Raw genomic sequence first — 25,374 nt, forward strand, 5'->3', positions numbered from 1 at the left:
GAAACATATAAGTAGAAAAAAATACATCAGCTCAAAGTGTAAGAATTATGTACACACATATCCAGAACTTTGGGCTATAAATTGAGAATTCAGTTATGGAATTTGCGAAGAAAAAAAAATACATTAACAATCACAAGACCGAAGCATCCATTTGACACGGAAAAAAAGTCTGCAGGATGCATCAGTTGGGACACTTTTATTTCAAATATAAAAATAGTCACATCATAGTTATGGTACTTCCTTAGGAATATCATGTGAAATTTTAGTCATTCAGTTTAAGAAAAAAAAATTCTGACTGGGAGAACTGGATGAGAGAACTGTCAGAATTATCAAGGGAACAGAACTTTTTTTATAAAAGCACTAGAATAACCTTATTCATGTGGTTTTCAAAAATAAAAATGAAACAGAAAAAGAAGATGGAAAAAAAGAAAAGAAAAAAGAAAAGAAAAAAGAAAACTGCAATAAAACCATTCTTTTAAATATATAACAGGCTGGCATTGGAAAGACATATAAGCTCAACAATAATTTAAAACAAATGACATTGATTTGTACTGGGAATCAATAAAGTAGAAGCCTGAAATTACAAGGGTTTAGATGTCAAAAGACAAAAACTTTAAATAGAAATTGAGTACTTCTGGAAACCAAAATCCTTGTATTTCAGTGTGTAATAACAGCAATTCAGGAAAAGATCATGCATTTCAGTGTATTTCAGTCAGAGGATTCAACATTAGGACAAAAGGTATTGATTGTAGTTTAACATAACTTCTGTAGTCCTTAAAAAGATGAGACACTAAGCCAACATTTATGTATCAATAAGAAGCAGTTTTCATGCAGTTTACTTCCTGTATGTGCATTCAGATTTAAATTTCAGTTATTTTTTTATTGTGACCCCTTCTGTCATTAGGATCCTGCTCAAAACAAAACCCTGCAGCAGAAATACAGAATTTTAATAAATAAGAGCCCATGAATAAAAGAGTTTTAGCTCAAAAGACTGAACGTCACAGAAATTTTTTGAAGTTAGAGCTGAAAATGGGATAAAAGATTAGAAGACACTAATGTCCAACATTAATATGTCAATAAGAAGCACAATTTTCCAGTTTACTTCCTGTATGTGCATTCAGATTTAAATTTCAGTTATTTTTTTATTGTGACCCCTTCTGTCATTAGGATCCTGCTCAAAACAAAACCCTGCAGCAGAAATACAGAATTTTAATAAATAAGAGCCCATGAATAAAAGAGTTTTAGCTCAAAAGACTGAACGTCACAGAAATTTTTTGAAGTTAGAGCTGAAAATGGGATATTTTTTAGAAGGAAATGTCCTTAATAGTCCCTCATAAACAATCCAGCCAAACTATTCCATAACAGTTTATATGTACCAGCACTTTAAATTTAAGTGCTCTTATACCAAGTTTACCCTAGTGCAATTCCACTGACTTCATCAAGATACATCACAAATTTGATACGGCTCAGAATTAAGCCTTTCTTAGGTTTAACTTTGAAAGAAGGTGGCTGAGCTTTTGCAGGGAAATATCAATATAGGAAAGTATGCAGGAAGTGATCTTCGGTGGACTCAATTTAGGTTTCATTTCACTGCAAGTGTGTGAATGGATATTTTCCAATTTCCAAAGCTCCATAAAGGTTATGAATCTCCATTATAAAGGGGCTGGCACTTTCCATTATTTTTTTTGTTTTGTATTAACATCTTGTTATACAAACCTCCAGTTTTTACAGTGTTGGGGAAATATTTGAAAATGTGTCCAGCTGCATTTACTTCAAAGCTCCTTCTTGCATCTCAAATTGATTGTCTATGTAACTACCATAACACAAATGAAAGCACAACAATATTACAATTTACTAAGTATGAATTTCAATGGAAAAAGAGCAAATTTCAATGAAAAAAAAGCAAAGAAAGCAATACTTCTGAAATTTTTATTGTATCTTAAAAACCAGATATAGGATAAACAATGCGTTTCTAGGAACAAAAGAGATTTAAAAAATTATGTAATATGACATATACGATGGAGATAAGAATTACACAGCTGAGACAACATTTTTTCTTTAATACTACTTAATAACAGAATTTAAATAAAATGTTATCAATAATGTTTTCAAAAGAGGATTATTTCTCCAAACCTTCGAATACTCTGCTAGCCCTACACAAATTTCAACTTCCTGCAAAGGTCTATGCCATGTTACACAGTCATGTCCTCACCTCCCCACGAGAGAGTGGCAGATGAGTCTGCTCAGAAATGCCCTCCCCAGAATCAGCCTCAGATCTGTCCTTCCGTGTGCTGTTGAGTCCTTTCAAAAACCTTGGCTTCAACTGGAGTTAAAAATTTTATATGAGGTGCTCAGCACAATCTAGTATGTCAATCCTGGATATAAATGCAGGCAAAATTCCAAAATAACCTTCAGTGAAGAAAAAATGGTGGTTTGGGGACTCACTTATGCTCAGTTCCTGAGATTTAGGGACAATTTACAGTAACACGTAGCATACAACAGTTAATTTGCTTTGTTTTGACAGCTATATGCCCACAGTATAAATTCAGAAAACTGTATTAGAAGAAAAAAAAGAGTTTGACTAGTAACAGATTCAAGAGGAATTTGAGCCTACATTCTCTGAGCATATTCTGAATCCCTTGTTATTTCATTATCTAAAATTGCAATGGTCATATTTCTTGCCTAGCCCTATTCAGGCTCTGCACAAACTGAATTTCATCCATTAAGCAAATTGAGGGTGTTCCTACTATATTGTTAGTATCATTTATGTTTAGGAGAATGTGGACAAATGTACTCAGATTCATATGTGGTGGTATTGTCCAGAAACTGGTTGTCATTGATGGAAAAATATATAATTTCATTTTAAATAAGTCACATATTATCCTTTACTTTAGATTTATTCAGAGCCAATAATTACTCTGCTAGCCTTGCTCAGTATGTATTATTTCATCTTTTGTTATTAACTACTAGAATTACTATTCTTGCAGTTTGAAAAGAGCTCAGTATTCTTTCATTTGACAGATGGCTTACCAAAATCTGGGCAAGCCTTAGCCATGAGGAAAAAAGACTCCAAAACATTAGCCTCAGGAACAATTAATAGTACATATATCTGAATATATGACTATTTCTAGTATTATGCTGCAGCCAGCACTAGAAGAGAAAGTCAGGGTTTCTGTAATGATCCTCTCCTTACACTCCCAAATGAAATGGATCCGGCAGGATGTAAATAGGTTGTCTCTGTGTTTGGCAGAGTCTTGGTTCCACTTTTTCTAAGTAGATGCATCCTGCCATATTCTTTGGGAGATGTAGCTTCTAATTTACTTCCAAGCAAGTGGACTGGAAGTAATGCCTTTCAATTCTCATTCAGAAAGTCTGACTCTGCTCTGAAATTTTCAGTGCCGCAGTAGCCTTATGCCCATCCAGGGAACTCTTGAGCACTTGGACCTCCCTAGTTTCTTTCATCAGGCTAAGGCTTATAGGAAGAAGAAATTTGCTTTCATTAGAACACAGGTTAGCTTGAAAACATTAATGAACTTTTCCACACAAATCTGAAATAGAAACTGAAACCTTCAAGACAAATGGAAGCTGAAAACAACGGCTTTGATTTTAACTTATGCTACTGAAATAATAGAGGAGAAGGGAGCAGTTGCGAAACAGTGGAAGAAAGCATCATGTTATCAGAAGTGAGGTGGTAAGTCATTAGCACTTTCTGTATGTGTGAATAATTATGGCTTACAGAAAATGGAGGGATTTGATGAAGATATGGGACTTTTAAAATTTGAATAATTAATTATTCACGAGAGTCAGATCCAAGCCGTCTTGCTCAAAATAAGTAGCCTTCCCCAGGAAGTGTCATACTGACTCTGGTTTGCCAACTTGAAAACCAGGATGTTTATTATTGTGGATAAAAATTCAAGATTTGGCCTTAGCTTGGGCAAAGACTGTCATTTTGCGAATTTCATCACTTTTAGCCCTGAGACATACTGCTGTCTAAAACTAGGTCACAGGCCTGCTCAGTCTTTGCTAGAAATTGTCTTGGTTCCCTTGTTTTAGGGTGTTGTTTGTACCTACACACAAGGAGCATTGGTGCAACATAATAATGGATTTAGGGAGCTTTGTTGTCCTTCTTCTGTAATTTATTCTCTTTCCTACTCCTTCTCCTCTCACATTTTTAAGGCAGGCAGAGGTGAGAGTGGAGGAGGAGGAGGGTAAGTCCCCATTCTCCCCAGGAATGACTGAGGAAGGAGAATATTCCTTCTGATGTGAAGGTTAATTTGTGAAGACCTTTATTCCTGCTATGTCATCCTGTTCATTTCCATTCCAGCATCCCCATCTTTAGGGCTGGGGGAACACATTCTTGCCAGGGTATTGTTCATTCACTCCGCTGCAATCAATCCATATGTGAAACATTCTAGTTACAAGTTCTCAGTAATGTCTTCTACCTGAGTTTTATCACCTTAAACAAATCCTAACCAGAATTTCTTTTCCTTCTTTTTTCAAATGAGAACTTCCACTGTGTTCACTGTGACCTCTGATGATGAAGAAAAGATTTTAATTTGAAAAAGAAGAAACATATATATTATTGGCCTCTGTTCATTGCTGTAACATTCATTCTCAAATGTAGCATAGGAATTTCTTTCAAAAGTACTTGTCATTTTGGGCAAAATTATTTTAATTAATAAAATTGTTTTCTTTTTGTCAAAAATTCTCGGTGCCAGCTATGCATGAAAATAGGAAAATACTACAACCCTTGTGGTAAGATGAGATAAATGTGATTTGCTGGATATTGAATGATTTGGAACATACCATAGAATTGACTGATTAGGGGAAAGACAAGAAAATAATGATGCAACTTTTTCTTAACTCTGCTTTTCAAAAAGCTAAACCACTGTGTTGCTATGTAAATAAAGGATGGCTAGCCTGAAGCTGAGAAATACAGCTAATTACGTGGTTTTTCAAGACAAGCCATGCTAATTTGTTCTAATGTTTACATTTCCATTTTAATGAGTTTTTCCAACTTCCACAAAGTTTACAATGCTGTTCTGAATACAACGAAAAGCATTTATGGTGATGTTTGGCTTGTAACAAACGTGGACCTCTATGACCCTATGATTTTAACTGTAGCTATTGCACAGGATGTCTTTAGTGAGAATGGTGTCTTAAGGTGTAAGAAGTCCTTCATAAAACAGCTCAATGACATCTGCACAATAGATCACTGATGACTGACTGGACACACCACTCCTACATTAAAGGGTGTGTGCTCATGTGAGTGTCTGGATACACAAAAACGAGAAAGTCAACAGTTATTAAATAGGCAGATCAACTACGCTGTCTATATATTTGTAGGTTTGTACTGATTATTCAAAAATGATTAAAAATATGCTTTACCTTGAGAGTTACTAAATTAAAATTCAAGTGCAGGAACACAAATCATGTAGATATAAACTCTCAGGCTTGTCTGCGTTACAAAGACTTCTGTGCCTGTCAGTGAGTCTTATGAACTGGTTGGCCAAATAACACCTACCACTTTACATTAATGAAAACCAAACCAAATTATACATAAGTTGAATCCCCCTTGAGATTCAGTCAACTACTAGCTGCCAGGTTCCAGGGTAAGGAAGGGTTACACCTGAACGGTAGCACAGAAGAATGAGAATCCCATCAAAATGTCTAATTGAGAACAATATGCTGATATCAAGAAATAGTATCTTTGAGGGAAAGAAATGCCTTCTTTGAGGGATGCTGATTTATTACTAACTGGAATTTTAGAAAAAATAAAACTGATAAGTCCAAAAGTAATGATCAGGGAGAGTTGAGGGACCAACATAACTATCAAAGAAAGAATCAGTACTTTATTTCATTGATAGTTCTTCTTTCAGTTCTTTTCATTAGCTTGGACACAGCTTTTATTACTTTATGTGTCACCTGTTATCCCTAGGAAAAAGGAAAGTGTCAGTCAGAAAGTTAAGAAATGAAACCTACCAATATAATATTTTTTTATCCCATAAAAAAGATGGCAATGAAAGAGAAAACCAACCATTTCCCTGGTGATTATTAACGCTCCAGAATATGGTAAGTGAATTGAATATTATACTGTGCATATTTAGCATTTAACCTGATCTTCTTCACCAGGAAGCATGAAATATTTACGTATCCAAAACTGTACACTTGAATAATTATCTAACAGCCATAAACAATGGTTCAGCCAAGTGGTAATTATCTGTAGAACAAATTATTTTTAGGAGCATGAATTTTTGCTATACTAGATAGTTAAATGTCTTCAATTATACTCATGAAAAGGTTTAATGAAAATAAAGTTTTATAGGATTTTTTGACACATCTAACTTTGCTTGACTTTATTAGTATGACCTTTGGACTCATTAATTTTTCTGGCATTCAGAAATATTCTCTATCTTATGCTTGCTGTTCCCCCATGTTTGTACCTGCACACACACACATCATTTGGGTCCTTTAACTATCTGCCTTCTTGCAGTAATGAGGCAAAATGCACAAAGCAAATTATATGAGGAAAAGGGTATTCAATCCTTCATTTTCCTTCTCAGTTCCTGACAATGAGAGCAAGCCTCTCATGGAAAGGAGACACTAAAAGTAAGGTGCAAAAGGAAAAATTCTTCAATGCTTACAGATATGTTTGGTTCCATCTAAGTCAGTGAAGGCTTTGCAGTTAGTTTTACATCAATGTTCAAAAGTAAATGTTTTGGGGACCCTCCAATGTCAGTGATACTCATATGCTTGCAAATTACTAGCTTGAACAGATTACAGATTGAATAAAAATAATAATGTAGATTTGTATGTTGTCCCTCCTCTTTAGACACAGTTGTCAATGTCCATAAATAGATGTAGTGACATCTTTAAGGATGTTAACAAATAAATCTTTGACAAGAACAGTGGGTAGGGGGCCTGCCTAACAGGACATCATTCAGGGCAACCTCCATTAAGGACAATCTCTGAATAGTAGACTATGCAGACTGCTCAGTTCTCTCTTTAATATTAGTGTTATAGTGACCACAGGATCAAAGTTACAATTTCTGTGGTAAGAAAACACCACTTAATTTCTCTTTCAATACTCCATTTATGGATTGGCTTCTAAGAGCTCTAAAATCCTCAGGTGTATGTGATTCACCTTGGAATTTAGTCTACATACAGATATTCTTTGTTTGGAATCATGTCATTCTTTTGGAAAGAGAGCTATCAACTGGGCGATTGGGTTATTGCTGTTTGGTACAACTCCCACACCAGGTATTACCATCCCCTCTGATCCATAGACGGTTGAATGTGTAATTGCTCCCTAAACCATTCTGACTAAAATAAACCAGAATAAATTTAGTGGTTTAAAGACAAGCCTTTTGCACTTTGGAAAGATGCACAGTTTATTCTCTGGCCCAGAAGAAAAGCAGTAGGGCATGATGTGATCAGAATAGACATCTTTTCATTCACAACAGAGTGGCTTCATCCAGAGTGCCTGCAGAATTATCCCTGGCCCAATTACTGCTCCCTGAACCCTAAGTGGGTGTTGTCTGTGGCAGTCTGATGTCTGCCTAAAACCATGCCAGATAGAATGCTAGCAGTAAATCAGAATAGACAGTCCCAGGACAGTGCTTAGACCTAAGTCCTGGCCTTATCTAATGTACTAATCTCACAAAACAAGGTAACTGAAGCTGAGAGTCAATGCCAGTGCCAGGACTAGGCTGAGGGCAAATGGGGTGAATAGAGCAGAATGTTCCTCCTTTATTAGAGAACACTCCTCTCCCTCATCTAGAATCAAACTCCAGATCCTCACCTTTTCCCATTTCCCTTTTACTGCCAAGCATGCAGATAGCTGCCTGCTGCTACTCAAGCAAGACAAACTGCTGTACCTACAAATGCCAGTCCCACTGAAAATCAGTACAGATAGATGTTTTATAAGTTTTCTTATAAATAGATCTCTACTTTGAGCTTTATCACTTGGAGATTTAGGGAAAGAATACAACTTTGTTGCATTAAAAAAAGAAAAAGGAATAAAAGAGAGAAAGAAAAGATAACTGGAAAAGGGGGAAAAAGAACCCTTATGTTTCCACAATCAAGTGCACAAAACAGGAAAAATGCCTGAAATAAAGCTACCTGTGATTTTATTCATTATGTTTAATAACAGAAATATCAAGAAATATTTATAATTTCATTACTCAGAGTGTTTCAGAGATATGAAAGAACATGCATGTAATAGTGTTCCTTCCATAGACATATCACCTCACTTCAATAGTAATGTAAAGCATTAGCACAGCATCTTAAAGCATAAATGCATATTAAATTGTGTGCAGGAAGGTTTCTTGTTGTCCTCAACCTTGGCACAACAATTTCATGTTTGGTTTGGACTCCTGAAACTTGGATTCAGAAGTAGCTAAAAGACTTAGAATTTAAATTTGGTATGTGTAAATGTTATTCCCATTCTTTCCTACTTTCAAAATGTAGGAGTTAAACCCTAGGTCATCTTCAGGGAAAATGTATAAATGGTACTGTCATTATCATAGAATCATAGAATGGTTTGGATTGGAAGGGACCTTAAAGATCGGGTTCCAACTCCCCTGCTGTAAGCAGGAACACCTTTCACTAGATCAGGTTGCTCAGAGCCCCACTCAGCCTGGTCTTGAAAACTTCCAGGGATGGGGCATCCATAACTTCTCTGGGCAACCTGTTCCAGTGCCTCAACACCCTCACAGTAAAGAAGTTTTTTCCTGATATTTATTCTAAACCTACTCTCTTTCATTTTGAACCCATTCCCCCTTGTTCTGTCACTACAGGCTCTTATAAATAATCTCTCTTAATTTTTCTTGGAGGTTTCCCTCAGGTACTAAAAAGCCACAATTACATTACCCTGTAGCCTTCTCTTTTCCAGGTTGAACAATCCCAATTCTCTTAACCTTTCCTCATAGGAGAGGTGCTCCATTCCTCTAATAAACAGAAAATTATTAAAGTGTCTAAGAAAATTCTGTTACTTCAGATTTGATATCAGCACTAGATAAATATTGTTATCAGTTAAAGCCCTTATTTAGGTCAGACCTTACATGGATCACTATGGACCACTCATCTTCATGTCCTCCAGTCAAAGGTTAGTTATTGCTGTGCTCTGTGCACTAGCTGCCTTTTGTTCCAGGTGCAACTCAGAAAAGATATTATGGCAAGGTCTATGTTTTTCTCCATTTCAGCCGCCTTCATAAAGAATGTGCTTTGATCAGCAGTATGCTGAACTCAGCAGTATGCTGAATTCACTTTGCACATTTTGAAGCATTTTCTTGCATTGATAGTTGTTATATTTTCTAAATGGAGAATTTATTACCTTTGTACTCTACTCCTATTTCATATGAAATTCTTGTTGAGAAACAAACATTTCTGTTTATTTTCTCAGTCTCTCTGAGTCATCCTGGCTCACAAATTGAAAGTCCTGCCAGGTACAAATTACTTCACTTCCTCCAGCAAGATACTACAGAACTCTGAAAAAATGTAAATTATTTACATTACTCTAATTCCATCAGTCTTTATACACAGGCTAATACAACGTTATGTTTAATTAATAAACTTCTTAAAGAAGGCCATCAAACCATTAAAGGGCATAAACTATTTATAAGGAAAAGTAGAAATTACAATTACTGTTGTCAGTATAAACATTTCCAACTGTCAGGCTTTGAGTTTGAAAAGACATCACTCAGGAGGAAATAAATTTGGAGGTAAAACAAGTCCAAAACTTTCTTCTCAAACTCTTAGTTGTTCCAGTCAGGTGTCAAGGAAGCTGCCTTTTTCTTCCTCCCTTGATTCATTGATCATCATGGGGCTGATGAATTGTGCAGAGCAAACCAAGAACATTACAAAAAGACTTTTTGTTGTGTCAGGATGTTTTCTGTTTTTTGTTTGGGGCTTATTTGTTTGTTTTCTTTTTTTGTTTTTCTTTTAATTACAATTATATTTAGTTGAGATTATCTCTCATAAAGTATCAAATACTGTTGGAGATGCAGCCTAGAGCTGACTAAACCCTATCATCTTCAGTCTCAATATAGATTATTGTTACAGACAAAGGCAGTGCATTGTATTCCTTCAAATGAAAGTCCACGCGTACTCTTATTGTACTCAAAGATTTATTCCAAGAAAATGTTCTAAACCATAATTTAAGAGTACTAGTTTCACACAGCACTTCCCGTGCCTGTAAGACGAGTTCTATTTAGCAGTTCATTCCATCCTGGTCCATCACACTCTGCAGAGTGTTTTTAGCATGTGCCTTGTCCCATATCCTTGCCTGATGTACATTTGGAGGTCCAAATCTGTGTTCTGTGCAGGTTCATGGATATCTTATAATTGATTTTGATGAGACCTCAGAAAACTCTCTGAGCACCCTCTCAAAGTAATTATATTTTATTGTGGTTTTTTATTTAGTATAATTTTTGTCTATTTTCCTTTATATTTCCAAGCTACTTGGCAAGACAGTTCAGGTTGTTGTACAATGTGTTATTAGTTGATTTCCTGCCTTTACAAGTCACAGTTATGTCTCTCTGCAGCCTGTAAGCTGTTTAAAACAAATTTCAATTCTTGTACATTCCTGATCATTGCATTTGGATAGGCATAAGGTGTAAATTTTCCTTTGGGTTAGACCCTGACTCACAGATATCCTGTTATTTTGGATTTATGTGATAAGGTTGTGGTAGCAGAGGGACTGCAGCGGTGGCTTCTGTGAGAAAACATCACGATCTGACCCCGTGTTGAACACATAGGTGGCTCCACTCGGTTCCAAAGCAGACCCACCACTGGCCAAAGCTGAGCCCATCAGTGATGCTGGTGGCACTTCTCTGATAATGGATTTAAGAAAGAGTGGAAAAAAAAACCAGCTGTGCAGCAGCTGAAGAGAGTAGTGAGAATATGTGAGAGAGACAGCCCTGTGGAATGCTGAGGTCTATGAAGGAAAGAGAGAAGGTGTTCCAGGCAGTGGAGCAGAGATTCCCCTGCACTCATGTGCAGACCATGATGAGGCAGCTGTGCCCCTGGAGTCCGTGGAGGTCCACGGTGGAGCAGAAATCCTCTTGCAGCCCCTGGACAATCCTGTGCTACTGCAGACATGTCCCTGACGGAAGCTGAAGCCAATGGAAGATGCAGCAGGAACTGCAGCCTGTGGAGAGTGTCCACACAGGACGAGGTTTGCTGGCAGGAGCTGTGATCCATGGTGGACTCACACTGAAGCAGTTCATCCCTAAAGGACTGTGCATTGTGGAAAGTGTGCGCTGTGTGCATTCTGGAACAGGGGAAGAGCATGAGCAGGAAGGAACAGCAGAGACAAGTGTTACATACCGACCACAATATCCATACCTTATCCCCCATCCCTACTCTGCTATTAGTTGGCAATAAATTAAATCAATCTTCTCCAAGTAGAGTTTGTTTTGCCCATAATGCTAACTCGTGAGTGATCTCCCTGTCCTTATTTCAATCAATGACCTTTCCATTTTATCTTCTTTTCCTGTTCTGGAGAGGAGAAGAAGTTAGAGAGCAGCTGGGTGGCAGCCAGTCAAGGTCTTTTGAAATCACCTTTGTCTTGGCAACTTCCATAGTTATTAAGTAGTTCCATGTATGAAAGTAGTCTCTAAAGCTTAAGGCTTTCAATCATCCCTGAAAAAATATGCAGAAATTTCTTAATTGGTCTTTTATTGATCAACAGACATCTTCCCTGCTCTCTTGTCCCAAAACACTTAGTTATTCTCCAAATCTGGACTGAGGTGTTGTCACAGAAACAATTTTGTTTCCATAAACAAAATGATGGCAAGGAGAAGTAACAAGTCAGTAATGACACCAGCATTCAAGACTCCACATACTGAAGTGTTTGCAGTGGTACATGATAAAATTTGATAGTATTGCTTCTGGCTCAGAGGCAGAAATCAGTTGCCAAATACAGCAGAGTTTTTTAATATTATTATTTGTTCTTTTTAATGTCCAGAAATCTGTCATATTTTTAACTTCCAAATTGCTTTTCCATTAATCAAATGAATATGCTTTCACTGCTGTAGTGTTCTTAGCCATGTCCTGAGTTAAAACCAGTATGAATAATATCGCTTACTACAACAAAACCATAGCCAGATATTTAGATTTAAAAGCTTGCATTCATGAGGTCTTTTTGGTGACAGTGTTTTAGATAGTACCTTCAGTTTACCAAGTCCAGTGCATTGATGCATGTCTAATTGGTTATCCTTGGCTGCTGAGGCGCGTGACTATCCTTATATGCTAGTGCAAAAGAAATGGTTAATGATGTTTTGTTACTGAGCTGCAGTAACAGTTTTGACTGACCCATCAGCAGTGAGGCTGTATACAGGTAGGGAGTGGTGTGAGTGCTGTAAGGCTGTTCTGGGGCTTGAGCTGTGAAGGCACCATGCACAGGGCAGTCAACCACAGGAAAATTTCCCCCCAGGCATGGTAGAAATTGGTAATGTAGAAAGCTTCTAAGAGCAGGTTTCAGGAATGGTCTTAAATGGTCCTTTGGGGCAATTCAGTCCTTGAAACTCTGTCCATGACAGATTAATGTGAGGAAATGATCACATTAGTGTATGCATCTCTGGCCAAAAAAATCCATTGTGTTTATGAGGAACGTGTTCATCATCCCACTCAGTTATATCAGAGAACACTGTAGAAATAACAACCCCATATTTTTTTTCAAAATCTGTAGTGTTCATCATAAACAGACAAGACCTCATTTGCAAGGTACTTACATTATACATTATAGACAATGTACTAACACTTTCCAGGTGTCATTTGGCAACTAACAGCTCAAATAAATTCTCCTTACTAAGTTTACTTTCTAAAAGCTCCCCAACACTAATGGGCCTGATTTATTCATTGTTTCTATTACAGAGGAAAAGAGAAGAAAATCTGAAAAGCTCTGCTTTCATTGGGACATAAGCACAGCTTTTTGGAAGCTGACAGTTAGATGGAAACCCGACAGGAGGTCAGCAACCCTTCTCAATCCTATGGATACAGAGTGGTCAGAATAAACTCAAACTTCACAGCTTTATAAGATGGACTGTTCCCAAAGGTTATATCTGCTCATAGCTCCTGCTCTTTCCATAATGCTCTGGAGAGCTTTCCTATCATTTCAGTTATGAAGGAACCATAAGGCATGCATAAACTACATGTTATCTTAATGGCTCTGGAAAAATAAATCTGAAAGGTTAAAAAATATTTTAGAGGTAACTCAATAGGGTAATGCCATAAAAAAAAAATCTATTTACAAGGATTTACTCCTCTCTTAAAAAATTAAGTGCCTTGTAGTGAGTTACCATATCTTAAACTCTGCTATATAATATCATTCCTCATAATTTTCTTGATTTCATTAATGTCTACCAGTGGTGTATGATAGTAAAGAGCTAGTGGAAAGGAGAAAATATTTAGGTAGAAAAATTATATTTATAATTTCTCATCAGAAAAACTGATAGCACCATCTAGTTATCATCTCCAGCTGGAGGGCACAAAGTCAAAATAACCAGCAAATGTTATGTCAAGCAAAAAACCAGTATCAGTGAAAGTAACATTTTGCCTATTCCTTCTCTCATCTCTTTACTTACATTCTTGGTTTAGTATTACTGTTGCTGAATGCAGACAAATACTCACCAAGAGAAAACCCACTTAATTTCATGTAAAAAGTTTTTAATGCCATAGGATATTTTTTTTTTTAAACTCTCTAACTCAAAGAAATGAAAGTACTTGCCAGATTTATTTTAATATTTTTAATCATGACCCCAGGTCAATACAGATTTGACTCCTGAGTTATTCTGGATGTTGTAGGACTGTGGATATTGGATATACAGATTATGGATTCATGTCGTACTTAAGGTTCCAGTGGTAAACTCAAACTAGTGGTCTGAAATACTGTATGCAGTTCAGAAAAACTGCATTTTAAAATTTGATATCAGAAGATTTACACACTATCTCCTGTGACTTAGCATTACTAAGATTATCAGGATCAAAACTGCTTAATCGCTGAACCTATGAAAATAGAGAGGAGTGTACTTACTGACTATAGGATCAGAAAAAATTAAACAAATTAAGGTATCTTTATACCTTTAAGATATATTAATACCTTTAGCAACACCTTTTACATGCATTGCATAATGTATATAATAATAATAATAATGGCCAGTCTTCGCGAGCGAAGATTTGGGAAAGGTCATTAACCCTTCCAGCCTGCGCAGTGGATTTTTAGGTGAGACACAGCGTGCGCTGAACTGAGCCCACCCTTTAGTCCTGAGGTTCATCTGCCGGGGCAGAGCAAAGCTTGGACAGTGGCAGTGAGGTCCCCAGGATGTAGGTTTGTTTAGAGTGACCTTCTCTTAGGTGGATTGCCTTCCACGGCTGACGAGCTCCACCTGCCCAGGGGGCCGGGAATCGAACCCGGGTCGCAGCGGTGAGAGTCAGACACTCTAACCACTAGACCACCAGAGGCCATAATGTATAAGGAGAAGTATATGGAAGTCAACGGGTTGCATATGCATGTAAGACTTTCTATGATGTGGCTTTCTTTATGCCTCTTTATGGTTTAAGTCATGGTTTATTCCCATCTGGCGACTGAGCCCCACACAGTTTCTTGCTCATTTCCCCCCTGGAACCCCAGTGGTATGGGGCAGAAAACCAGAAGGGTAAAAGTGAGAAAACTGACAAGTTGAGATAAAGACAATTTAATAGGTAAAACAAAAGCTGGGCACATAAGCAAACCAGGGAACTCATTCACCACTTCCCATGGGCTGGCAAGCAAGTGTTCAGCCATTCCCAGGAAAGCTGGGCTCCATCCTGTGCAACAATTACTTGAGAAGACAAGCACCATCACTCTAAACATCCCCCCCTCCTTTTCCTGCACCCAGCTTTATATGCTGAGCATGACACTATATGGTCTGGGACATCCCTTGGGTCAGCTGGGCTCAGCTGTCCTGGTTGTGTCCCCTCTGAACTCCTTGTGCACCCTCAGTCCAAATGCTGGTGGTGCAGGATGAGAGGAAGGAAAGGTCTTGACACTGTGTAAGCCCTGCCCACCAGTAATTAAAATATCCCTGTGTTATCAACATTGTTTCCAGCACAATTTCAAAACACAGCCGCATACCAGCTACTATGAGGAAAATTACCTCAGCCAAAACCACCACAAATCTGGATCAGCATTTTTTCCTATGTGACTGTGCCCTCTCTTTCACATTTGAAAAAAAAATTCCCACAGGTTCAATTAATTGTTAGAAGCACATACTAAATCTCAAAAGAATGCATTATCTGTAGTTGACAAATGTTGAAAAAAAATGCAAAATGAAGCAATTCTACTTTTCTAGCTAATGCTTTTATCCATTTATGTTTAATTACTGTTCCATGGCAAGAGAAGGAATTAATTACTTCATTGCTGTGAGTCTTCTTTTGACTTTGGCAATATTTGCTAGAGGATTCTATCCAAGATTTTCTCTTGTGAATCCATGCAGAGTCTCCTGCATTTCTTATTAATCTATGGACAGGAAACATGTCAAGTAAGACATACAGTAGAAATAAATTCAGGAATAAAATTTAAAATATCCACAAAACGTAGGAGCAGACAATAGCATTTTGAACTAAACTACAGCCTTATGTCAGGCACTGCACTGGCAAAAACCTAGCTATATTAGAAAATGAATGAATCTCAGAAGTAAAATCACCGATTTTACTCCTTCTTTGTGAAAGATCTGTGTTGTCAACCTAAGAGAGTAAGCAAGAGCTCCAGAATCACAATGTATTAGAATTGGGTGGGAAATATCCTGAAAAAGACCGTGTTCAAATTTCCTGTTCTTTTTACATTTCATCTTACCAACAGTAGAGGGATAGTTGCTGTCGCTTCAAGATCCAAAGAGGTGGGTTGTTCCTCTTTATGCTTCCTCTTTATGGCTATGACCAGGTATAGCACTAAAATTATTTTCAGCAGAAAATCCGCAAACTCATATGATGCTGCTTTCATTTTGCAAAGAGTGAAGGTTGGGAAGTTAAATAAAAAATGAGAATTTTGACTGTAATTTAAACAATAACTTTCTTGTTCTGTCAAAAGTTGTTTGTTAAATGCAGAAGAATATAGAAAAAGTCCTTCTACAAACTATCAGTCATAAAGAGCCAAAAGAAAGATCTTTCCAAAGTCTTTACTGAAGGATTATGCAAGCAGTAGCAACAGTAAGATTTTATCTCTATTAGAAAAATGTATCCCATATCTTGCAAAATAATCTTCAGTGTTTCACACTCAGGGGTATAAAAAACTTAGGGGAAATATTTGTTAAGTTTATAAGAAATTAACTGATTGAGAAAACAATAGAGAGGACCCTTCAGAAAACTTCAGAAATAACTTTTTAACAAACTCGGATTTAATGGAAAACATTAAGATTTCCACCTATCTACTTGGTCATGAAGCTGCTCTTTTTCTCCTTTTCCTTCACATGAACCTGAATCTGGATTACTTAGCAGATACCTCTATAGAGGAATGCCAACAATTGTCTTCCTGAAGGAGCTTCCTCTGGAGCAGGAGCATGATGATATATTCCTGTACCTGTGTATTTAGCCCCTGTTGAAAAGCAAATCTATGAACTTGAACTCAGTGCTACACTAACATGGACTAAGTCTCCATTGGATCAGGTCACAAGTGGAAAAATATGTATACATAAACACTTTATAAACATACATAAAGATACAGAATTCCTCTCCAGAAGCCAACAGTTAAAATGTGTTCTAGCATGCTGACTAGCAAAAATGTGTTGACACTGTTGAAAACAGTTCTGAACCAACTTATGAGTTTCCCATATCACTTCAGAATTCACAAGATGCTGCAGTTCCCCATATCCCCAGTGTAAATGCTCCTGAGACATTTGGAAAGAGATGGAAACTTCATGGAAGCTTCAACACATGGAAGATTCCATTAAATATAGTATTATCCATCCAAGGAGAATATATGATTGCAGTTTTGACTGACCACAGCCTCTTTGACAGAGGAACTTTTCCTGACAGACCACTCCACTACAGAATCTACCAGAAATTCGGTGCCTTTTTCTGTTTCAGTTTCAACAAGATCTCTTCAACCTTTCTTTATGCTTTATCATGCTCTTCTGTGCTCTTCTGTACTAAAAACAAGTACTCTTGTTTGTAGTGCATAAGCATATCTACATTATCCTGTCAACCATAAAATCAAAAATGATTGGTGAGGACAATGAAAGAGATCTGCTAAAGTAAAAATATTCCCTCACATTAATAGCTGCTCAGGAACCAACCGCCGATATTACAAGTTAAAATAGGAAAACATTGCGTTCCCATTTCCCAGGTAAAGGTGAGTAGTGAGAGAAGTTAGGCCAATTTCTGAAACATATGGATTCCACTGAAAATATGCATGTAATTGAAACAACACTACTATTTATCAGTAATTAGTGCTGTCAACCCAGAAGTAATTGGTGTAAGTATTTCCTAGAACTTCATTTCATTTGCTTGAAACTCTAAGCAAATGAAATTCTAAGACACCTCATAACTCTTTGGTAGGATGTTTAAAAAAAGAAAAGCTAAGCAAAAATGTTCTATCATTTTTCATAAGGATTTACCCTTCAGAAACATATAGTTTCATATAAATTGTAGACCTTACATTGTAATTTGATGAAAATACGTACTTTTGATTGCAGACTAGCAGGATAAAGTTGATCTGAATATTAAAAAAAAAAAGTCTTCTCCTTACTTCTTTTTACCTTGAACCTAGGTGTACCTCACCCATCACACTGCCTTTCCCATCTTCTGTTCTTTCCAATGCTTGAGCAACCTGAATCAAAAGAAAGTAAATTCAGAAGGATTTTTCATTTTTTTCCCTTACTGCTACAAAAAACTTTTAGCCTCTATGAAAAGAACTGAAAGCTTTTATCTTTGGAAGTTAAAGGGTAACATACTGTAAGGTCTTTTTTAAAAAAAAAAAAAAGCTTTATAAAGATTTCTGTATCAGTTGTAAGTTTTTATTGTGGGCACTACTGTTTCCTTTACGGTCAGAATTATGGGTTTCTTTGAAAATATTTTTTTCTACAATTTTGTATTATTTTTAAGCATGGAATATTTTCAACTCACCAATAAAAGCAAGGTTTTCATTTTATCAGCAAGTTTATCCTAGAAAAGGTATTATTTTTTTATTTTCAGGAAGGCGACTATTAAATTGCCAATAGGATGAACTCTTCTCCAAGCATTGTAACAAGTTTCTACAGTATGTAAAATGGCTACTCTGTAATAATGAGGAGGGAAGGTGTTTTTAGCAAGTGGCTCTAGATCAATCCACCAAGGAACAATCATCCCCAAGTTCTTGCTTTCATGTGGCTCCCTTTGAGGACTACCTTTATACAGAGCCCTACTTTTAACCACAAATATTATTCAAAATGGTGCCATATAGTTACTTTGAAATTAGTCTTCTGCTGTGGAGTTAGAAGGAAGAAGAAAAATGTACTCCATCTTATTTTTTTTCCCCCTCTCCTCGCTCCCAGTTTTACCCCTTCCCCATTTCCGTCTTTGAGTTCTTTTCCGTCCTACACACAAAGGAACTGTGGCAACTTATTCTGAGCTACAGAACATTTATGCATTTATCTAACTTTTTAAATTGTATTTGCCTTTTTATTCAACAAAACAGACACTGGCTGCTCATATTTCTCATAAAAGTAAAGTGCATGCAGTTGTGCTGCGGTGTGGTTACCTTTCCAGCTAACACACAGAGGGAGCATGATGCCTCTGGTACACTCTCTGGAGATTGACAAAGACACATCATGAAATATTTAAGGCTGAAGCATTTGTAGTTGACGTGGCCTACTAACAAAGCTGCAAGTATAAGCACGAAGTATGTAGCTAAGCTGTCAGAAGTAACTAGCTCCTTCTATTAGTGAGGAGGTGGTATCATGAATCAGGTAAGGTGAAAAAAACATTATATTTTATAAATTAATTTTTTAACTTGCATGTTATTTACCCAAAATCCTTTTGTATGTTTATGCCATAGATGGACTTTTCATCATACACTGGCTGTGAGTGCCCGCAAAGATATGTTTTGCTCTTTCAGGAGGCATCAATTAAAGAAATCAGTAGAAAACTCCAGCCAAGATTTTCGACCGAGGAAGAAGGGAGCAGCACCTGGTTTCTTGTTCTGCAAACTTTCTATAGTTAGGTGGAGTGTGGGAGGAAGAGCACAGTCAAAGCTTTCAGATCATAAATGGTCAAGTCCACCACACTAATAGTACCAGAAGTGTCTCCTTCCCTGTTGAAGCTTCTTGAATCAGATATGTGTGTTTCCATGTCTGTCCAAGGGGCACTAATTAAAAATATCTACCTAATTTTCTGGTTACTGTTTCAAAATAGAAGACATACTTGGTTTATATAGAACCATATTCTATCATTCTTATGTTGAGTTTACAATATCTTGGGGATCACTGTCAGAGTAAGTAGTTAATTAATGCGAATACCATGGTGGAATCTGGCCCTAGGTGATTGTGCTAAAATATTATTTCTACTAAGTAGAACTAGATTAAATGCAATTTAGTACCATGATGAAGATTCAAGGGATGTGGGGAGCCTTTCATGACTCCAAAGATAAAGGCTCAGCTGCTCAGTGTAGGCAGGAGTACAGTATGTGCAGAGGCTGTTAAGCTGTGCAACTATCATAAAGAAAGAAGTCTGTAATGCAAGTTGTCAAAAATCCAAGAAAATGTTTTTTTTTCTGCCCACATTGGGAGATGCAAAAGCATATGTACAGAGTTGCATTTGCAGAACATTCCACTTAAACACTGTGGGAACTCCACTTCTTATAAAATATTTAAGTGTTTATTGCTGAGAAGATAGGGAAAAAAAAGATCCTTTTCTAATCCTAAAATGCCATTCTTTGGAAGACTGGGCTAGGAAGAAGTAGCAGAGAAAGAGCGAACAGTATCATATAATTATATCTGTTGACTTTCAAACACATATAGTCAGAAATAACACATGCAAGGAGGGAAACTGGGATATATTCAGAATTAAGACAAACTTCTGAAGCAAAGTTCAAGAAAAAGGTATGATGAGGGATTCAAATATTGCATAAAAAATTGTTGCTCAGACTATGCATACCACTAGCAAATATGCTGGTGGAATAATGGAAATATTTTCCTCTTTTATATCCTCTTTATTTTCCTCATACTCTGCCAGTCTTTGTGGTTGTACAGTGCCATAGATGTAGAGTAAATATAGCTCATCTGTTCTCATTTGCCTCTGAAATGTCAAAAATTTCCAGACAGTTGAGATGAAGGGAGCAGCCCATTGTCGTTGCAGTGTGAGTTAACATAGAAAATTTAAAATATAATAAATTTACAAGGCACTAATTAGTCATGAGTAGCTCCTTGTGTGTACATTTTGTTCTTTTTAAGACTGTGTGAGATAGCTTAATCTACCTCAGAAATGGAGCAAACTATCATTCAAGAAATGTGCAATGCAAGTGACTACATGGAGAGTTACTGTAGAACAGCTTAAAGAATCAAGTAAAATTAAATGTAGAATAAAAAATCCTTGCACACAGAAAATAAATCTAGCAAAAATACCATAGTAAGACCTACATACCTGTGACAAAAAAGAGAACTGGAAGGTAAAAACTAAACTGATATGGTTTAACAGCAAGTCATATGAGGTTACTTGAGCTAAAGTATCTTTAGTGAACATAATTGGCAGCAGCCTAAATTACCTCAAGCTATTATAAATTAACATGACTGAAATTATTATAAATAGCCAAAGATATAAAACAAACAGATTGTTTTGCCATAATGAAACTCAAGAGTTTGAAAAAGAGTCAGTGAATTGGCTCAATAACCAAGAATTTAAAGTTGTAGTTAAGGAAATGAGGTACTGCTGAGAAGTTAAACTGTTTGTTTCCATTAGCTTTCAGGTCAGTGGCTGAAAGGTATCCAGAACCTGGCCTCTTCTGAAGGCAAAAACAAGGACAGTGAGGACGGAATTCAAAATCATATTTGATATTCACATAGATTGCATGACTTATTGTTGATAACATTATCGTTAAACTATTTTACAAAAGGAGAATACAAAGCTTAAGTCTTCATGGCTCTTGAAATTAAGTGACAATCACTATAGTGGACAGGATCTCCTAAAGAACTTTGTACTTCTCTCCAACTGCTGGTTTTTTTCACCCCTGGAAACAGGACATCACACTTGGCAGCAGGGGGAAAAAGAAAATTCTGGGAGAAAAAGAAAATTAAACAAACTCAGTAATTTAAATGCCAAACAACTACCTGGTGTCAATAGCATATTTTTGTAGTCAAAGGCTCATACTTAAGCCCTAAATCTGTGACCTGTAAGTCATAATACATCATCTTCCTTGAAAAAACCCAACCTACTGTTGTGGAATAACTGGGTAGTATGAAATACTTTACCTTTAGGACCTTAGGGTTTTGTTGGATGTTTCTTTTACCTGCTTTTACTAAGAATTATTAATTCAACACAAATAAGAGTATAATGAATGTAATCAAAAGAAAGCTTGATGTGTGGAAGGAACATAGTAAATACAGTGGGAGACGGATTTTTCTCAAGGAGACAATATTGATTCTTTACATTACATTTTCTATATAGAGTCATCCTCAAGTCATCTGTCCAAGCAAAAATAACAAATATAATTTTTCTCTTTTTGGATTACATTAATATGATGCAGCTGCTGTCTCAGATGAAGAAAGAATAATTTTTCCCAAGTAAGAAATAATTAAGTAAGGGTGGGAGCCAAAAAAAAAAGTAGCTTTTAAATTGAAAGCTTTAAACATTATAGACAACCCTGAATGTGGGATTATTTTTAGTATTTGAAGTAACAGTAGAGATCCTTTTTGGTATTCTGTATTTGAACCTGTTTAAAACAACCTCTAATGATGCATATACTATAAGTATTTTTAATAAATTTTTCAATAAGACTTTATGAGAAAGATTTTGGTTGAAAAATACGAGGTTAAAAGGAAGTGTCTTCTTAAGCTAAATTTTATATTTCAAAATTGTGACGTTTGATAAGTAAAAATGGACCTGATCTTTTACTTTGTATGAAAATAATGAAGAATCCCTACAAAGCTAAAGGAAACTGCTTTATTAATAGCTTATATTTTTTTCAGCTAACACTGTTTTCTAAAAATAAATTAAAAAAAAGGATAAATACTTAGGTAATATTTTGTTCCTTTAACCTTTAGTGACCTACAGAATTTATTCACCGCTGAGCACAGCTACAAGTCATACATAAAAACTGAGAAGAAAAAAACAGGCAAGTCTTCTATCACTTAAGGTAAAAGAATTTGAAGAATACTGGTGCTATCATAAGAACTGAGATGTTATTTTACTCTTCAAAATACAAAACCTACACACATTTTGCAACAACAACAATTTATGATATCCACTACCTTTTGAAAAATTGCAGGCAATTAAAATTCTCCAACCAAACCATCAGAGCTGCTAACATGGTCAGTGATTAAATATGGCCATAGGCTTTTGTAATTAGTCAGTTTTCACAAAGAAAAGTATAGTGAAAAAATGGTATTACAAATCAAGCATGAAGAATGGGCTCATTTTTTCTTACATTGGCATTGATGATTACATGCATACAGGAAAACTGGTCTTACTAATAATGTGACTGTCATAATTTTCAGCTGGAAATAGGTTAAAGTAATAGATTTTTTGTGAAAATGCTCAATATTTGTAATAAATCAGCCAGTCAAAATATGCTTAATGCTGTTAAAGCCATGTGTGGAAAAGCATTTATTTTTCCTCTTTCCAAATTTTAGTCAAAGAGCACAATTTTTTCTAATGTATTCATTTTCTGAAACTATGGTTTATTCCACAGATATAGTGAAGCTATTGATGTCTTTCTTGCTATTTGTAGTGAATACTCAGTTGATTTATCTTATGTTCAAAATTGGTCATTCTTACAGTTTTTAGAAATCTGGTGCACAATCATTAAAAAGATAATGCATTTAAAGCTCTAGTAAGTCCAGTATGTTGTCTAATATAGAAGGCATTCATGTAAACATAAAAGGATGCTGAAATAACTAATGACAACCAGAAAGGGCTTATGTAACTTTTATTTAACTCTGCCAAACAAACAGGATATAAAAAGTTTGGATGACAAAACCCTCAGCAATTATAGTAGATATTGGCAAGATATTTTACTTAATCTTTAATAGCACCACAGTTAAAAAATGTCTCCAAATCAAAGTAGATCATTAAAACTGGATGAAGACTAGCTAAATGCAAAAATGAAAGCAATTTGGCGATACATCATCATAGGTCAGGTACAATTTTGACACAGAGATCTAAGTTTTCCCTCATAGCAGCTCAAAATTTTTAGCAAATTTATGGGAGGATATCACAGTAATCAGTCGCACAGTTCGTCTAGACTTTCTAGAGTGGGAAAAAATTATGATGACAGATCGCTTTTAAGTAGTGGTTTGGATCACTTGATGAGGTAATCTCCATTGAACAAAATATTAATTGACAGAAGGAAGTCAAACTATATGTCGAAGAATAATAGGGGAATATGATGACAGCACTGAGAACTTAGTTGTGCTGAGAGATATCCTATGGGAAATTATCTGTCCATATATTGTTATAATTAGGAAAGAAAGTGTTATCCTTGAAATAAAAGCTGCGCAGTATTAAGATGAAGTAGAAATTTCACCTCTGCATACATTATGTGGGTCTCATTCTGATGTCCACAATTAAAAAAAAAAAGCTGGAAAAATCTCAGTGGAGAGCTTAATTAATTATGTATTCTGAAAAGCATTTTTATGGTATAGACAACAGGAAGATCAATGCATGTAATATTCTCAGAAAGGGATTAAGAGGTGATTTGCTCATGTTCTACAAGTAACAGCATAGGAAGTGACTCAATAGCTCTGTTTACCTTGAAAAATGATATCAAAACCTGATGAAAGCTGTATGGTACATGGTTTAAATTTTCAGTGTAATTTACCAACTTGGGATGTGCTGCATTCTAGATCTCTAGAAGTTTTTATATCAAGACTGGATAACTTTCCAGTGGACGCACTAAAATTTACACAGACATTGTATGTTGAATGCAGGAATTGCTGACAGCATGTCTACAGCCTGTGTTATTTAGGGAGTCAGCCTATAAAAGATTATAATGTTCCTTTTAATTTCAAGATCTATTAATCTTATTTGATTGAGTATTTTACTTCTCTGTTGTACTTTCTACAGGGACATAAAATGGTGGGAAGAAGCACAAAGTACATCTAACCTTAGAATAGTAAAGCAAAATCAGTTGATTCAGAAAGCCTCATGACAGTTAACAGAATATTAATTGAAAATAGTCCTTGAGAATTTTACTGTGGAAGAGCATGCAAGGTTGGAACTGCCTATATCTTCTTATTAAAGACTCTTTACTGATGAGGTTGCCAATTAAATGAACGATTATTTGTGCTAATTAAAATATGAAATGGTAATATATTTTCTACCAGTTCAGGAAATATTAAAGTGAGCTTAGGAATGAACTAGCTTGCCAAACTATATCTGATGAAACTGTGCTTTGAGCTAAAAGCATGGAAAAGAACTAGCTGCCCTATATATACTTCCCACATAGCCTTCTCCTATGAAGAATTCCAGTTCTGAAAAAAAGTTTAAAATTAAACTCTTAAAGTAGATATAAAAGTAACAAGCTATAAATGTGCAAACTTGGCAACAAACTGGAAGAATCCTAGGGTGGGATTTATCAGACCATACTTGAGACATGAATTTTAGGTTTAAAGTATTGCATCACAGACTAGCTCATTTCTCTCCATTGATCCCATAGAGTCCATAGCTGTAGTATTAACTACAGTTTGGTAACTGTGCTGGAAGACTAGACAGCTCATATTCAGACACCAAAATATGAAAATTAAATGGTATATACAGTGACAAGCATTTTGGAAGGCTGATAGAAAAGTAAGGAAGTGCACCATATTGAATCTCTGTTGAAGACTCAGTTTAAAAGATAGTGCAAGGTCCCACACCCATCCCATCCCATTTATTCAATGAAACAGAGCAGACCAACCTGCTGATCCTTGAAGCCCTGTCTTCAGCCACAGGGTTCCCTGTTGTGCAAGTACAGAGGTAAACACAACCAAGTCACCCCACCAGCTCCTCTTCACATGGTTCAATATCTGAGACTGAGGCTTAAAGAAAAAAATGGCATGAAAACACAAATCACCACACAGCATCTGAACCTACCACAGTCCATGGGAAGATCAGGAAAGGCTGCAGGAATGTACACAGACTGGTGCTCCATAAATTGTGTCAGGTATAGTGTCATTAGCCAATGCAGTGCTCCCCACCTGGGAAAACCTAAAGGCATTATCGAGCTTC

General features: G+C 36.2%; 1 protein-coding gene across 1 annotated transcript in view; it reads left to right on the forward strand.

The window, feature by feature from the left end:
* The first annotated feature begins 11,130 nt into the window (after positions 1 to 11,130).
* The window catches only part of SLC39A8 (solute carrier family 39 member 8), a 45,093-nt gene continuing 30,849 nt past the window's right edge, over positions 11,131 to 25,374 (forward strand). Inside the window, exon 1 of the mRNA XM_039385575.1 lies at positions 11,131 to 11,256. Within this exon, the coding sequence (XP_039241509.1) occupies positions 11,131 to 11,256 (126 nt within the window). The remainder of the gene's footprint in view (positions 11,257 to 25,374) is intronic.

Source organism: Pipra filicauda, unplaced genomic scaffold (genome assembly GCF_003945595.2).
Source record: "Pipra filicauda isolate LSUMZ 115617 unplaced genomic scaffold, ASM394559v2 scaffold117_size3949168_pilon, whole genome shotgun sequence".
In the NCBI taxonomy this organism is placed as follows: Eukaryota; Metazoa; Chordata; class Aves; order Passeriformes; family Pipridae; genus Pipra; species Pipra filicauda.